The sequence below is a fragment of the Lytechinus variegatus genome, chromosome 7, assembly GCF_018143015.1.
Source record: "Lytechinus variegatus isolate NC3 chromosome 7, Lvar_3.0, whole genome shotgun sequence".
Classification (NCBI taxonomy): Eukaryota; Metazoa; Echinodermata; class Echinoidea; order Temnopleuroida; family Toxopneustidae; genus Lytechinus; species Lytechinus variegatus.
The window spans coordinates 18,468,411-18,484,989 of record NC_054746.1 but is presented as its reverse complement, the minus strand read 5'-3'; the positions used below and the strand labels follow the sequence as shown (position 1 = coordinate 18,484,989).

The following is a 16,579-nucleotide window of genomic DNA, read 5'->3' as shown; positions in this document are numbered from 1 at the left end:
AAGCTAGGGTAAAATAGAAACAAAAATCGATATTTTGTGGGATAAGTTTGGGTTTTGCAGAAAAAGGGATACATTTATTTCAGTATTTTCAAGGCATTTAAATTTTGATTGATTCGTACATGCAGGTTTTTATGCAGATAAAAACATTTTCCTTGAGTGATCCCAGTGCAGTGCAAAGTTTGTTTTGCATGCTGCCACTTACGGTGCGTTAGGGTAAACTTGTCAGCTGATCAACAGACAACAACCGACCGTAACGTTAGGACTAGGAGTAGGAGTTAGGCTTAAAAATTAATTTTAAATTTGGATCATGGAAGAAAGGTGAGTGATTCTAGCTTTGTGAAATATGCCCTGCTAACGTACGTTAAAATAAATACAATAAATGTTTTAACCTATTAACTTTGTTCTTATTTTTACTTACGGTTAGCAGACGGCCTTGCACTTGCACTGCAGCTTGCTCTGGCAACCCGGCCTTGGCTAGCTTGTTCCCCCGGCCTCCCAGGCAGGCGACAAGCCATTATTCGGGTATTAACCAGGAGCAGCTGGAGAGCCGTGTAATATATTATAGATCTACGTAGCCATAAAAATTGTCAATGATCATGACATGAGAAGCCAGGGGCCTGTTCATGACGAGTTGACCAATACGTAGGAATGTCCTAGGGCCATTCTTTTGAGATGAGATAGGAAGAATGGTGACAAACACTGAAACAGCACTTTCCATTTCACGAAGGCAATTTTTTATATTTTTGGTTTTGTCTTCGAAGTCCACGACATCTTTTGATATCGATAGGATCAGAAAAATATTTAGTCTTCATTGTTACCTGAACCTTTTATTTCGGAATTACAACTTTTCGTGAAATCATTTATTTCTTCAATAAATGGAGATCAAATATTTTTGATATTTATTACTGATTATAGAATTGATGTATGGAGCTTACTTCATGAGGCAAAAATATTATGATTCACAAACACACTAACATAACTGGATAAAATTGAAATTTTCGATATTTCCCTTATCTAAGAGTAAGACACATTGCCCTTTTAGAGAAACCTTTCATTGATATTTCAACGAAAGAGACCTTTGTCCGACATAAAAATTGATGTAACTAAGTAATTGTGACATTGTAATAGTTCAATATTCTGAATTTTTATAGAATACTAATTTGTAGGGATAATTTTACAAATTATGCTTTAAATGTTATTTGTTGAGGTAAAAATAGGATTTGAATGAAGTAAACAAGATCAATGTGTCTGATTGTATGAGACTAAAAATGAAAATATGAGAGGCTGCATATGTGAAAAATCAAATTTATTTACTTTGTCACTGCAAGAAATGCAAATGTGAGTGTTTAGAGTTTAAACATACACGTACCTTTGCATGAAAAGTAAACAAAGACAAGCAAAAAGAATGAAAATTGCTGCAAACATGTCAAATGGGTAAAGTAGTGCTATGCAATTATAAAACATAGAAAAATTTGTGAAATCAATCCACAATTTAAAAAAAACACTATAAAAAACAATACTAATAATGACATTGATCATAAACATTGGTCATAATTATAGTTGATAAATTTATGGAAGTATATAAACTTCAAGAATATAAGACAAATATATGTTCATCATTTCAAAGTTAAGGAGTCGAGACATTTATTATTGCTTTAACATAGGGCCTACATGTACCTTACTATTTGAAATGTGGACTTTTCATAACCTTTTCTTTTATAGGTTCAATGAACTTATCTTCATTTGAAATGTGATGGATATGTTCGCTATAGTCCTAATCTTTATTTCAAAATCAATTAGCAATTTTGTTACTGCAGATTTTTTGTTTGTTTCATTCATGATCTCAAGTTAGCACAAATCCAACAATTTTCATTAATTAAAATTTATCTCAGCAAAAACATAATGATAATGAAAATGAAATAAAAAATAAAATAAATGATTTTAGCATGTTTAACATCTTAGTTTTGTATTGGTTTTTTTTTGCTGAACGTTACATGTTTTCTCTACCTTACATAATTTCTTTAAAAAAATCATTTTCAAGTTGTTAAAGCATTGCTGCCCATTTCTATATTTCAAGTTTGATTGAAAAAAAAACTGGAAAAGGGATGGGGAAAAGAGGGAGAAAATGTGAGAAAATAAAACATATTGTAAAAAATCATTTGGACCTAGATTACCCCGAAGAAGTTTAAATGACATCCATTTTGAGTTGTCTTGCTGTGCAAGACAAACTGAAATTGATGACAGCCCCCATATAAAAAATAACTTGGCGTCATCCCAGATAAAATGCATTCGAGTGCAATCGAATGATCCCCCAAATTTTTAAAGGTGATATGTGGGTGTGGCTTGCCGTAAACGCATTTTCTCTCAATGCCAACAGTGGCGGGCGGTGTGCAAAGAAGATCCTGTCTACCTGGGACATGTCTGGAGGTCTCTTTCCATTCTTCGTATCGCCCAAATCAACTTAGTGAAACAGTTGAGCGATATCTCATTCTTACAGAGCGGTTCTACGAAAGACCATTTCAGGCCCCTGTTGAAGTCGTATTCTGAAATTTATGTTATAACAAGTATTGTACCTTCAGAATTACATTAAATCTGTGTACTATAGACTATGTGAAGTTAGCGACCAAATCATCCATGCATCCATGCGAATATGCGGCTAGCAAACGGGCGAGCTGCTGCAGGCAGATCTTTTTAAGTTTTGGTTGCCAATTTCAGTCCATATCAAAATAACGGCGAATCCAAGCAAAGCGATGTCTGAGTCTCGAGAATTCAAACGATGATGTCGAGATTGAAGCCAAAATACAATGTAAAGCCGTTCGCGATCGGTTATTCGGAAAAGTGGTGGTATAATTGACCTTGAAATGTGAAAGAGAGACTTGCTGTGATATTTGCAAACAATTTTTGGTGGGGAAATTCTCTTGAAGTTGGCCGGTGCAAAACTGCATTAGTGCCAAACTATTTAGTGAAAGAAACATAATTATACATGTATACCGGTACATTTACATGTATATCAAAGTATATTGCATTTGCAGTAATTAAACTTTCAAATCTCTGGCATCTTAGTCTTTTCTAATTATCTTTTCTTGTATCATCAATGAATGCACATGAATAAGATACATGTATATTTGTAAAGCTGAAAATTTCCATTAATTAAAGGAGAATGAAACCTTTGGAACAAGATAGCTTGTGTGAAAACAGAAAATCAAAGAAACAGATCAACGGAAGTTTGAGATAAATCAGACAAATAATGAGAAAGTAATGAGCATTTGAATATTGCGATCACTAATGGAGATCCCCATATTGGCAATGCGACAAAGATGTGTGATTTTACATGTGAACAACTCTCCCCATTTAGTGTATATTTCACTTAAATTGCCTCTGTTATCACATCTATCAGTAGATCATGTGTTCTTTCTATAGAAGGGCATGTAATACAGATTTTTAAAGAATACATCATGGATGAAGAGTTTGTATCACCATAAGATAAGAAAAAGCAAAAAGAGACATTTTGAGTGTAATTTATAGTCCATCAAAGGGAAAGTTGTTCACATGTTACTTCACACATCCTTGTCACATTGCCAACAGGAGGGTCTCCATAGCATTAGTGATTGCAATATTCAAATGGTCATAACTTTCTCATTAATTGTCTGATTTTTCTCAAACTTTCTTTGTTCTTATTCTTTGATTTTTCTGTTTTGACACAAGCCTAAAGTACTTATTCCAAGGGTTTCATTCCCCTTTAATATATTCTCAAAGATAGCACTTTGAGAAATATGTTTGGAAAATGCTTGAAAAACCTTGAAATAATTACAGTGTCAAAGAAAAATTGAATTTAGGCTATTTTCAATGTGGGTCTTTTCTAAGCTACATGTACATAATGCTCACCATGAAATTGGTAAACCCATTTCCACATATTATTCGATGACAAAAGATATAAACTAGGCCTTAGTCATCACACGTTTTACTTAACTTGGATTTCAGTGCTCAAAATCAGGCGGGTACTGGGTACTCGAAATTTTATTGGGGGGTACTGTATATTAAAATTCACTCCGCGGCTGCACCAAAACAGGTGCAAGCACTTACATGTATGCACCATATCACTAAGCTGGAGGTTTTAAAGAGATAGATCTAGATCTACGTAAAAGGCATTATGACTCAGAAAATATCTAACTCTTTAAAAGTTGTGCACATTCAATCAAAGGAAATTATTACCTTCCCAAGTTTTAATTTAATTTCAGTACCCAATGATCATATATGTATCCAATTTATAATCATTCTCGGTTAAGTGAATTATCGTGAAAACAATCAGATTGATGCTTGAGCAAATTTGATCGTACTACACACTACATGCACACGTGTACTTGATTACATGTAGCTTCTCAAAAATTTGTCCCATCGTGAATATCGCCACCTAAATTTTTGCCACATACAAATCTTTTCAAGTGGGCTGGTAAATCAGATTACCCCGTAACAGTTCCCTAAATAACAAGTTCACAATCGGAAATTATGTTTTGGTGTTGACATATTGTTTAAAATAACAAAACAAATATAAAACAGGGAATGAAAGTGGATAAAGATCGCATTGTTGTGTAATAAGAAATATTTGAACATAAGTAATGGAGATGAAAAAAAGATTATCGTACCGTGGAACATGAATAATTGAAGTAAATATTTGTGAACCATAATACAAAGTGATATTTATCTTTGTATTTTTCAAATGTTATCTCAACATTCAACAAGGTGATTTTTATTTACATGCTATTTTCATTCTCCGTTCTTAAACTTTATACAAGCAATATGTCAAAACATGATTTTCAATTGTGAACTGGTTATTCAGGGAATTGTATTATGGGTAATCTTAATTGTCAGCTCATTTGAAAAGATTCTAACGTGGCGAAGATTTATGTGGCGATATTTACGATCTACTTGGTGCTCAGGGATATTTGAGAAGAAACTTGTAAACAAAACATGTGCGCTTGCTGTGTGTGGGGGTGATCAAACTTGTTCAAGCGATAGTCTCTGATCGTCATGATGGTTCACTTGATTGAGGAATATAAATTGGACAAATTCATAATTTGTCATATCATTTTATTCATGAAATTTTGCTTTGAACATTGAAAACTTTATAACCAAGGTTAAGTTTTTGAAATGTTGTCTTAACTTTGAAAGTATATGGACCTAATAGTGTACCACTAAAGATCCTGCCTGAGTTTCAGGTCACATGATTAAGGTCAAAGGTCTTTTACGGTCAACAAACTTTTGCCATGTTGGGGGTATTTGTGGAATTGTTTATGGATCTATTTCATGAAACTTGGACATAAGAGCAGCAATGTTTCCCTGAATACCATGTGCACGTTTCAGGGACATGGCCAAGATCAAAGGTCATTAAACTCTGGCTATGTTGGGAGTATGTGTTGAATTGGCATCATAATGTAACTTAGAAAGTTTATTGATCTAGCTCATGGAACATCGACTTAAGGGTAATCAAGTATGAATGATCTTGTTTTGCACATGTTTTAGGTCACATGATCATTGTCAAAAATCATTTTGGGTCAATTAAATTCTCATTCTCTTTTCTTTTGATTGTGAATGGTTTTTATCACGACTCTTTCCGTCTACCTCTTCCACCTTCACTGTCTCCCCTCTCTGTTTCTCTCTCTCTAATTTACGTGTATGCATATGTGTGTGTTTTATTGTTACATATGTATTTTTAATGTATAATTTGTATTATGTTATGATGTGGAATCTGTATTATAATGTTTACCTCAAATGTTTATGCTGGGACCCTGCTTACAAGCACTGTGCTTATTAAAGGTGTCCCTCCATTTTTAAACAATATGTATCTGTATTTTATGTCATATTTTTATGTGCACTTATTTTTAAAGATGGTAAATAAATTGAAATTGAATAATAATTTATTATCAGTGTTTTATTCTGTAAATAATTTATTCATTAGCTGTTTTTAAGGCAGCACTGCTGCTACATCTAATTGCGTAATGCAGGCAAGACTGCCAGAGGTGTTCCTCTGCTTTTTTTTTAATGTTTCCTAGATTGAAGGTAATTACACAATCAAATGACCCCTAGAAAAAAAAATGAAGTACATGTCTGACATTTTGTACACCTCAATTGGGCCATGGAAAGACATATACATAAGTACGTAGAATTACCATGTACCGGTATGTGTAAGCTTGCAGAAACTCTTATAATCAGGTTTATTCTTGTAATTTTATCACTTGTGACAGTGTGTGTACCACTTTCTCTCTTGCAAAACATACGTTTATGTAAATTTTCAACAATATCATCATTATCAAGTTTTTGTAAACTTGATAATTGTATTTAGTCTGTAAGTATACGTAGGAAGTGACCTCTAGTGCAGTGGTAATTGACCTTATCTTTTGCCCAGGCTGTATAAATAAAAATAGCTTCATGTTGGCCAATTCATACAGCCTAAAACATGATTTTGATCATAGGCCCATATAAGCCGAAAATAATCATTGGTTGATTTTACATGGAATTACCAGCTGCATTATAAGTTTCAGATCATCAACAATCGGGGCGAGAAAAAAATAGAATTTAATTAGCACACTGCAAAAGTAAAAATATCAATGAAAATTGACCATTTTGTCAGATAAAAAAAAATCATTTAGAAAATAACAGCAATGATGTGTTTTGGAAATTTGAAACTGTACAGGTTTTGACTCATTATTATGCTACATAAATAGTAGTTAGCATTTTGTGGCCCATTACTAAATGTACAATATACACACTACATGGTTTATCTAAGGATGTCCTTTATCATTAAGTAAAGGTTAAATAGTTATCAATACAGTGGTTGTGAGTCACAGTTTGTAAACTCTAGGACAGGTGTCATGTGACTTAATCGTCGGAAGCATCATATGGCACAGAGCTTTAATAGCATTTATGGCTGGATCACCTGGATAGTCCAAAATTATTGTGCCACCATCATTTTGCACAAATATATCTGTAGATGGAAAAAAGGATGTAAGATTAATGCAAAGGCTGCCCATTAGTATGTGTACATTGTATGGCAGGGCACAGTAGGGTTTATGGCTGTTCCAGAACAATTCCACAATCTTTTGCCCTTTTTACACAGGATTTTCTTAACCCCGGACTATCGCTAACCCCGTACTATCGCTAACCCCGTACTATCCTTAACCCCGTACTATTTTTTTTTCCTTTTCACACATGCCAAATTGTTATTGCTAACCCCGTATAAGGAATGCTTGCTTTTCACACACGAAACTCGCTAACCCCGGACTAGTGGTTTTTGTCGATCATTCGTAGTACAAGTACTTCACTCGTACACTTTTTACACACGCTACAATTTCCTTAACCCCGTACTATAGGTGGGGCCAAATTGCCATTTAGCCCCACCTATAGTACGGGGTTAAGCTTAGCCCACTTTCGTTTTACACATGCGATCTTAACCCCGTACTATTGCTCTTAGCACCGCAATTGGTGGGATAACCCTGCTTTTTTGCAGGGCCAAATAATCCCGTACTATAGGTGGGGTTAGCCCACTTTGCAAAAATGCTGTGTAAAAAGAAAGTGGGCTAAGCTTAACCCCGTACTATAGGTGGGGCTAAATTGCCATTTAGCCCCACCTATAGTACGGGGTTAAGGAAATTTTAGCCTGTGTAAAAAGGGTATTTTGTACCAATACAACCTTTTTGTGGAAAAGGAAGTTGTTTACACTAAACTTTATGTATACTGTACTTCATTTGAGGAGCAGCATTGTACTGCTATTTGGGGAGGATCTGCTAGCATTAGATTGTAAAGTACTGCTCAAAGTACTGGTTGATATTTAGTCTCAAAAATATGATGTAGAAAGATGATCATTGAAGGTTTCCACGGTGGGGAGAATAATGGAGGGTTCTTTTTTTTTATTATAGTAAACACCATGTATGTTGTCCTGAAAAGGACTGTTTGTTATTCTTTCTTGATTGTATGTTCAGAGCTAACATAGAATCAAGAAAGAATAACAAACAGTCCTTTTCAGGACAACATACATAGTGTTTACCGTAAAAAAAACCTCCATTATGATATAGAAAGTTGGATAATATTGGACTATTTTAAATTAAGTAGATCACCATATTTTCTTTTTGCTTTCCCTTCTTATGAATACATTTTACATTACTGTGTACTACTTAATAGCAAATAATATTTAAGGGGGGGGGGGGTCTAATGATGGAAATAATGAGAATGATAATAAAATAAACTTTGCTTATATAGCTCATAATGCAATAATAGAAAGTCTCTGTAAGATAGTTTTAAACAAGAAAAGAAATGTCTCTTTTCCGAATATTGGAGTAGCACACATAATTACATATAATCATCCGTATACAGTAGCATCTAAATAGTGCTATGCATTATAAACTGTAATTTAATTCACTTTGGAAAAAAAAGAAAGTCTTCAGTATGATGTTGAAGGAGTCTAGTGTACATATATAAGCCAGTGTCTGGTCAGTTGTTTCAAAGCAGAGAACATTTTTAAAGAGTATTAAATTTTGGAATAATACCAGGACAGGCACTGAAATTCAAGAAATATGTTTTTGATTGGATACATGATTAGTTGCTAGGTACATGTAAGGGTTTAAAATTTACTGTAGGTGGGTATAATCTTTGACATGTTTGTTTGAAGGAATTTTGTTGCAAATTTCAGCTTTAATCAGAGGGGATGGATTAACGATTTGTCTGGAAATACACACTTTTTAACTTTGCTTTCAGATGTCAAGGATTTGTTGTGTTTTGATGGCTCTTGACTTTGTGGTTTTATGTGTTTTTATTTTATGTATTTTTTTATTGGGGGAGGGGGTCTCTGTATGATACATAATATGTAATGCATAAGATTGAAGTTGAGATTAAGGAAGTTAAAGTATATTTTTAATCATTCTTTATAAATATTAAACTATTGTCTAGACTAGTCAAGACATGTTAGATATTTCTTTAAATGCAGGGTAAAAAAGATAAAAGATACAAATAGTAACATTAATGTCCATAAAACTAACATACTATCACAACTAATGCAAACAATAAGTCCATTATGAAATGTTTCAGTTGTGCCAGTTGTGAATGAATATCAAGGAAGTGAAAAATTAGAAGGCTCCTATTAAAACCATCTGTGACTTTAATAGACAGAATTTTTCATGTAAAGTACATCATCTTATGTAGGAAGAAAACATGTTGTATTGAGGTAGTGTGTGAAACATTGAAAATTTGCTCCCATTCCATTTCCTGTTGAAAATCTTTGAGGATGAAAGTCTGGGATCACAGAATGTTGAGAAGTTCCTCTGGGCTCTTCATGTAATGTTCATGTAAAAAAGAAAATTAGTCTCTTTCATGTTCTAGATCCAGGGGCCCAATGCAGAAAGATTTATATTAAAATCTTCCTCCAAATATAAAAGGCAACTTTAATGACAGAAATAGTGAACATTCGGTTAAGCACTTCATGAATTTTTCAATTCTGTGTGCATTTTTGCAGCGACAATTTTAGACTAAATGATATAAATAAGCAGAGTATATAGTGTAGTATTTAAATGTTAGACGAAGCAACAAAGTAAATGAATTATTCAAAGAAAATAAAGTATTATTCATAATGATTTGAGACTGATCATTGACAGTTTAAATGCTCTTTTCTTTTTGCATGGCCCCTTGTAGTGTACTGTACACTGTATTGTCTTGGGTACATGTACAGACAATAACAGTACTGGATTTTTTGTCAGAGAGGTTGTGGAAAGATCAGCTTTGGACATTAACTGTGGTAGTCATTGAGCATGTTTCCTGACATTACAATGAGTAAAAAAAAACGTAATCAGGGATTATCAGAGAAGTTGATGTGTTTAAAGGAGAATGAAACCTTTGGAACAAGATAGCTTGTGTGAAAACAGAAAAATCAAAGAAACAGATCAACAAAAGTTTGAGAAAATTGATCAAATAATGAGAAAGTTATGACTAATGAGCATTTGAATATTGCGATCACTAATTAATGCTATGGAGATCCTCAAATTGGCAATGCACCAAAGATGTGTGATGTCACCTGTGAACAACTCTCCCCATCACTTTAGTACATATTTCACTTAAATTGCCTCTGTTATCATATCTATAGATCATGTGTTCTTTCTACAGGAGGGCATGTAATACAGATTTTTAAAGACTACATCATGGATAAAGAGTTTGTATCACCACAAGAAAAAGCAGAAAGAGACATTTTGAGGGTATTTTATAGTCCATCAAAGGAAAAGTTGTTCACATCTGACATCACACATCCTTGTCGCATTGCCAATGGTAGGGTCTCCATAGCATTAGTGATTGCAATATTCAAATGCTCATAACTTTCTCATTATTTGTCTGATTTTCCTCAAACTTTCTTTGTTCTTATTCTTTGATTTTTCTGTTTTGACACAAGCCTACTTATTCCAAAGGTTTCATTCCCCTTTAACATTTGGTGCAAATATTAACTATACACTTAAAAGTGGTTTATATCTATGCATTTGTTATCTTATCTTAGTCTTTCAATTTCATTTTAGATTTACGTTAATCCTGTAGGGAAATTGGACTTTGTTTTCAGGAAATGCCTGCTATCCTGTCATATACAAATGTGCAGATCTATACCCTGGAACCATCAAACTACAATCATTACCAAATACTAGTTATTGCCAAATAGTATATTTCAGGTTCTGCCCCAAAATGTATGTGCCAAGTTAATGATCATCTCCACAAATATGTGTATTATCAGCACATATGTCACAAAATGTGTTACCAATCGCAAGTGGCAGCCCTTGCATTAGCCCAAGGCCTTGCTGCTCTTGGAATTCCCCAATTACTGACATGTCCAAGGTGATTCCCCTCCCCCGCAAAAAAAACGAAAAATTAGATCAATGAAAATGACAATAGGCCTAACATGAATTAGTGACTATCCATTGTAATTGATGATAAATCTAAAAGTTCTGTCTATGTAAGGGTTTATCTTTGAATTACATAACCTTACAAATTCAACATAATCTTGTATATCTTTTTTTTAACATACAGTGCGTCAGAGAGAGACGCTTTGTTAGGGGACGTAGATCATTTCAACGATCCTGCAAATGGCTACATCAGCCATGATGCTGTCCAAGGAGAGACTAAAGTAGGAAGATCTCCAAGTGATATAGGACCTGCAGATAAACCACCTAAAGATAGGTTAGTTACATTTTCACATGTTATTTAGATAAGTCATTTGTTTGGAGACAATTCCTCCAAGTGTACATGTATCTGAGCAAAATTATGATTACTCTTATTTATAAGCCAATCTTTTGATGTATACATATTTTCACGATTTCTTATTTCTTATAATCTTGTCATTAGATACATTGCAATATTTGTTAGTTGCCATGTGGAATGTGATTAGTGAAAAAAAATCAGCTTATGCAGTGATTGTTAGAGATTGAAGGGACATTTTTTAAATTCCTAGGCAATATATGGATTTCAGAAGATATGGCAGCAAGTGAAAGATATATGTAGTACCTTTAGAACTTCCAACAATATATATTTATTATTTTGTCAAAAATATCAAGAAAGCTGTAATAGGAAAATGTATGTTTCTTTATCAAAGTTACACTACACAGTATGTGTAAAGCAACATTTCTTAAAATGACCCTTTCCAGTCCCATAAAGTACAGCTACCGTACATGTATGCTGCATACATATTAGGTTGACATCTCTGCTATTATAAAAATATTGTTTCCGAAACACTTGTGGCTGTTTTATGGAAGTTGATATAAAAGTCATAAATTGTGGTTATGCCAGGGAATGTCCATTCAAAATACAAAGTATATGTCTGAACCACATCCTTAATTGTTAATACAATATTCCTTTCTCTGCAGGTATTTCTTTGTTTACATAGTATTCTACACATTTGGCATGTGTTCTGTTCTTCCATGGAATATGTTCATCACTGCTCAGAATGTAAGTAAAAACCTGGTCGAATATATATACCGGTACTTTCCTATTCTGAGAAAAGCAAAACCAAATTTCAAGGAAATTTTGTTTCTTAATTGATAAAGGGTTTCTATTAGTATGATAATCTACACAAATGCAAAGGTGATTTTAATGTCTTTCATTTGAAGGCAAATTTATAATACAACTTCCCTATTTAATGGGGTTATGTTTTCTCTACATGTAGTAGCATTTTTGTTTAGTTGACACAATTATTAAGATTCTTCTAGAAATGCATATTGAGATAATTTATGAACCATTGAATGATTGAAGCATAGAACAGAAGATCAAAGGCTCAGTAAAAAAGTTTACTTATACAGATACTAGCAATTTGTGCATTCAAGAATTAAAAATAAATCCTGCTGGTTATCTGAATGTCACCTGAGTCGAATGCTACATGATAACATAATGTAGATGGGTTTTTTGCTTAAGGAAATCAACATTATACACCAAGGATATACAGAAGCCCCTAAAAAGGTTTTGAAATTGATGAATGGCAAGTTTAATGTTATGTATTGTATTCCTTTTTTTTCTCTCATTAAGTTTTTATTGTGTAATCATTTTTTTTATGTATTGTATTCTGACGACATGAGGGTGAATTGCGCATATCATAAAATTTTGTCTTAGCATCTTTATAGGAAGGTGTAAAATATCACTCTAGTAGGGAAAGAACTAGGATTTCAAAGAATTCATTTGTAATAGTAATATTGCCAAAGTAACAGGAATTAAAGGAATTTTATTTGGGGGAATTAATCAGTTTAATCACCAAAACAGAGGAAACAATATATTTATGTCCTGCATGTATATATAAAGTTGTAATTGATATCATCTCTTATTATACATTGACTTTATTCAGTACTTTGACTACAAGTTTGCAAACCATGATAGCAACACGTCAACTTCTAATGACACATTCCTTGATATGACGGCAGCTCCCATCCCTCAAACACCAGCACCTCAAACAAAGACAGAACTGCAAGACATGTATGAATCCTACTTCTCTATAGCAGCACAAGTACCAAATGTTGTTATACAACTCGTCAATACTGGTATAAAACACAAGTGAGTTTTAAAAAAAACAGCACATTTGTGAGATCATCCTTATATAGTAAAGGTGTATATGTAAGTAGTTAAAAGTAAACAAATGATCTGAGCTAGATTTAAGACCATGTTAACTAAGCCTATTGTTTAGCTTTGCTTTTCATATTTTTAAGAATATTATTGATTCTTAAAATATCTAAGGGATAAGTGAGTCTTATATGAACTTTATTTGATACCTGCTTATACAGAGACCCTTAATGAAATACATTTATTTTGTTTAATTCATCATTTATGTATTTTCTGTTCTTATTTTATTGGATAAGTTTGGAAGGTGGCTTGCATACTGGAAAAAAACTAGCTGTAATTTTCTTTTTTTCAGCAAAAGTTCTAAAATAAGTGCTCAAAAACTGTTTTTCAAATATTTCTTTGCAGAAATTTTTACACCAAAAATGTTTTTTTTCCCCAGAAATTTTACCCTAAGAATAATTAATAATTACTTGTAGGACTACTTACAATATTACACAGTATTTTTGTTTATCTCATTTTTATCCTCTTGTAGTTAAAATTCTCTATTCAACAAATGAAATAGTTTAAATCTATTAATAACTTGCCTTTAAAAAGTCATTTCAAGTACCATCGAAACATGTCTCATGATTTCAAAATCTTTCTAATTTTTTTTTGTAATCTTTCGAGGTTAATGATCGTTTTATGGTATGCCATAGTGAAAGTAATAACATATTGGATCAAATGGCTTCATAATATGGCACATTGGTTGTTTCATGTCATTTACTCCAGTGAAGAATAATGAAAGTTGTTAATGAAAGTTGTTAAGCACTTTAGATATTGAAGTAATGTGATGCTTAGTTTTCTTAGACAGTGCTGATACATCTACATAACATAGGGAATATTGTATGAAAATGCCAGGATGAAATGTGGGTAACCCATATAAAGTCATTCATAATTTTCATTAGAACCAGCTGAGTGAACCCCCCCCTCCCCCATTTTATGGAAAAATATGACAATGTACTCTTTGTTGATTAAGTTTGTTAGTCAAAATGTAGTAATAGATTCACTGATTGAATACATTTTGATTTCTATAATGCAGGATAACTCTCAAAGTACGAATGCTTACATCACTGACTGGCATGTTGGTTATTTTTATTTTCACCACTGTATTAACAAGAGTTGACACCAATGATTGTAAGTATAATAATGTGTAATACTTGACCACCCAATTTCAAACTCACAATAAGTTTCAAGGCAGGTTTGCTGTTTTTTAGAAGCCAAAATAGTCATTTGTGTTTGAAAATGAAATCTGGAAAATTAGCTTTTCTGAAAGAGAACCTCTCTAGCTTGGGTCAAATCATGGAATTACACCAAGCATGAGGAATAAGACAATTTTTTAGATCAATGTTTGGTACTGCTTGTGGTTTTACAGTGTCAATAAATCTGGCACAAAATTTCCACATCATGCTTGAGTTGATTTCATATATCAAACCATACTGTCAAAGGTTAGGGCTTGTTTTTCAAAATGATATAGATACATGTATATATATGTGTGTGTGTGTATTTACATGTATAAGTTTTCGCCTGACTTATTTTGGTGTTTTGTCCTCTCTGTGACAAAAATACGATGGAATTAAATACCAGCTAGTTATGTTTTAACTACAATATTGATGAGGACCGATGAAGTCATTGTTGTCTTTGTTTCAGTATCACCTCAATATTAATAATTTCCAAGAAATAAAGAAGAGATAACATTCGTATAAGATCAACCCAGAATGACATAAAAGGGGAATAGCACAGTCAAATAATCACCATGTAGTGCATACATCAACAGTTATGATCAGCAACTACTGTGTAGTATTATTTGTATTTGAATAATTGTAGCATAAATCTATCAATGTAATAGTTTTGGTATTGTACATATATAGAGTATATATACATGCATAATGCATTCAAAATTCATTTTAATTCTTTTATATATTTTCATTTTCCCCTTATTTTTTTCAACAGGGGGAGAAACAGTTTTTCTGGATAACATTAGCCAGTGTGGTTGTCATCAATTGTGAGTACAAAGATGAAATATAATCAGCTCAGAGAGAGAAATTGCAATTGTTTGTGTTATTGATAATAATGATCACAAAATGGCACTCCCACCCCCAAATGAGAGGGGAATTGAAGTTTAAAAGGTCTGTAGCACATAAATGTCTTGCCATATAGGACAATGTGCCGTAGGATATTCTGGATGTCAATACTCTATCATGAAGCAACCAGAAAGATACCCTGACTTTGGGTTGAAGGATTAATGAATGCCATTTGATCTCTGGAAAGCTTGGATGTGAATGTTGTAAAAAGTAATAATAATATGTCTATTTATATAGCGCAGTTACTATGTGCATATACTCAACTGCGCTTTGATACTTGGTATCCCAGCCATGACGTAATTTCCTTCGGAAAGAAATTTATCCACATTGTACTGCACTCGACCCAGGTGAGGTGAATGGGTACCTGGTAGGATTTTTCCTTGAACAGGTTAGCGCTTATTAATATGGCGGCTTAGCTACAGCCGGGGTGATAATATGATACCAAGTAAAAAGAAGTGGAAGTAATTAAACTTCCGGATCAAAATACTGGATCCTGGGTAATGAGTTTCTGAGTAGTTTAGGTCTGGAGATGGTGCTGTTCAAATTCACTTTAGTATATTGGTTATAAGGACAGTTTCTTTGATTTTAGTATATGTTTTTGAGTTAACTGGGGCAATTTTTAGTTTATCTAACAAATCATTTAGAGAGTGTTTGAAACTGATTTATGAGAAACAGTTAATACTTCAGTAGCAGTAGGAGGAGGAGAAGTTGCCATCATTGTCATGGTAGTATTTCTCAGTAACAGCAGTAGCAGTACTAAATGCAGTATCGTTTCTTTTAGTGCCATATTCAAAGGTATTGTCTTTGGTCTAGGGGGATAACTGCCAAAGAAAACCCCCCAAACTCTCACTGGCTTGAAGTTATCCAAGTAGCAAGAGTAGTAATAAACAGTATTAGTAGTATAGTAGTAGTAGTCTAAGTGGTTTCTGTTTCTTTTAAAGTAACTCTTGTAGGAACTTAGCCAGCAGCTTTACGCCACATCTAGCTGGTACATACCCAATTACATAGGAAGTTACATTCTATGTCTTATGTTAATTAGTCATAGTGGCTGACTTTATAGATGGCAGAAATTATTCTCGGAACTGTTTGGTTAAAGTGGAGATAAGGGCCGAGCTGAGATTCAAGCTCATGAGTCCATTACTCTTAACTGCTATACCACATGACCCTAGTAGTAGTAGTAGTAGTAGTAGCAGTAGTAGTGGTAGTAGTGGTGGTGGTGGTGGTGGTAGTAGAAGTAGTAGTAGTAGCAGTAGTAGTAGTAGTAGTAGTAGTAGTAGTGGTCATAGTGGTCATAGTGGTAGTAGTGGAAGTAGTGGTAGTAGTAGTTGTAGTAGTAGTAGTAGCAGTAGTAGTAGTAGTAGTAGAAGTAGTAGTAGTAGTAGTAGTAGTAGTAGTAG

At 33.4% G+C, this 16,579-nt stretch overlaps 1 protein-coding gene across 1 annotated transcript in view; it reads left to right on the top strand.

Moving 5' to 3' along the window:
- The first annotated feature begins 261 nt into the window (after positions 1–261).
- The window catches only part of LOC121418640 (equilibrative nucleoside transporter 1-like), a 26,223-nt gene continuing 9,905 nt past the window's right edge, over positions 262–16,579 (top strand). Inside the window, exons 1-6 of the mRNA XM_041612615.1 lie at positions 262–318; positions 11,050–11,199; positions 11,883–11,964; positions 12,851–13,056; positions 14,141–14,235; positions 15,053–15,103. Coding sequence (XP_041468549.1) covers positions 308–318; positions 11,050–11,199; positions 11,883–11,964; positions 12,851–13,056; positions 14,141–14,235; positions 15,053–15,103 — 595 coding nt within the window. The 5' untranslated portion in view covers positions 262–307. The remainder of the gene's footprint in view (positions 319–11,049; positions 11,200–11,882; positions 11,965–12,850; positions 13,057–14,140; positions 14,236–15,052; positions 15,104–16,579) is intronic.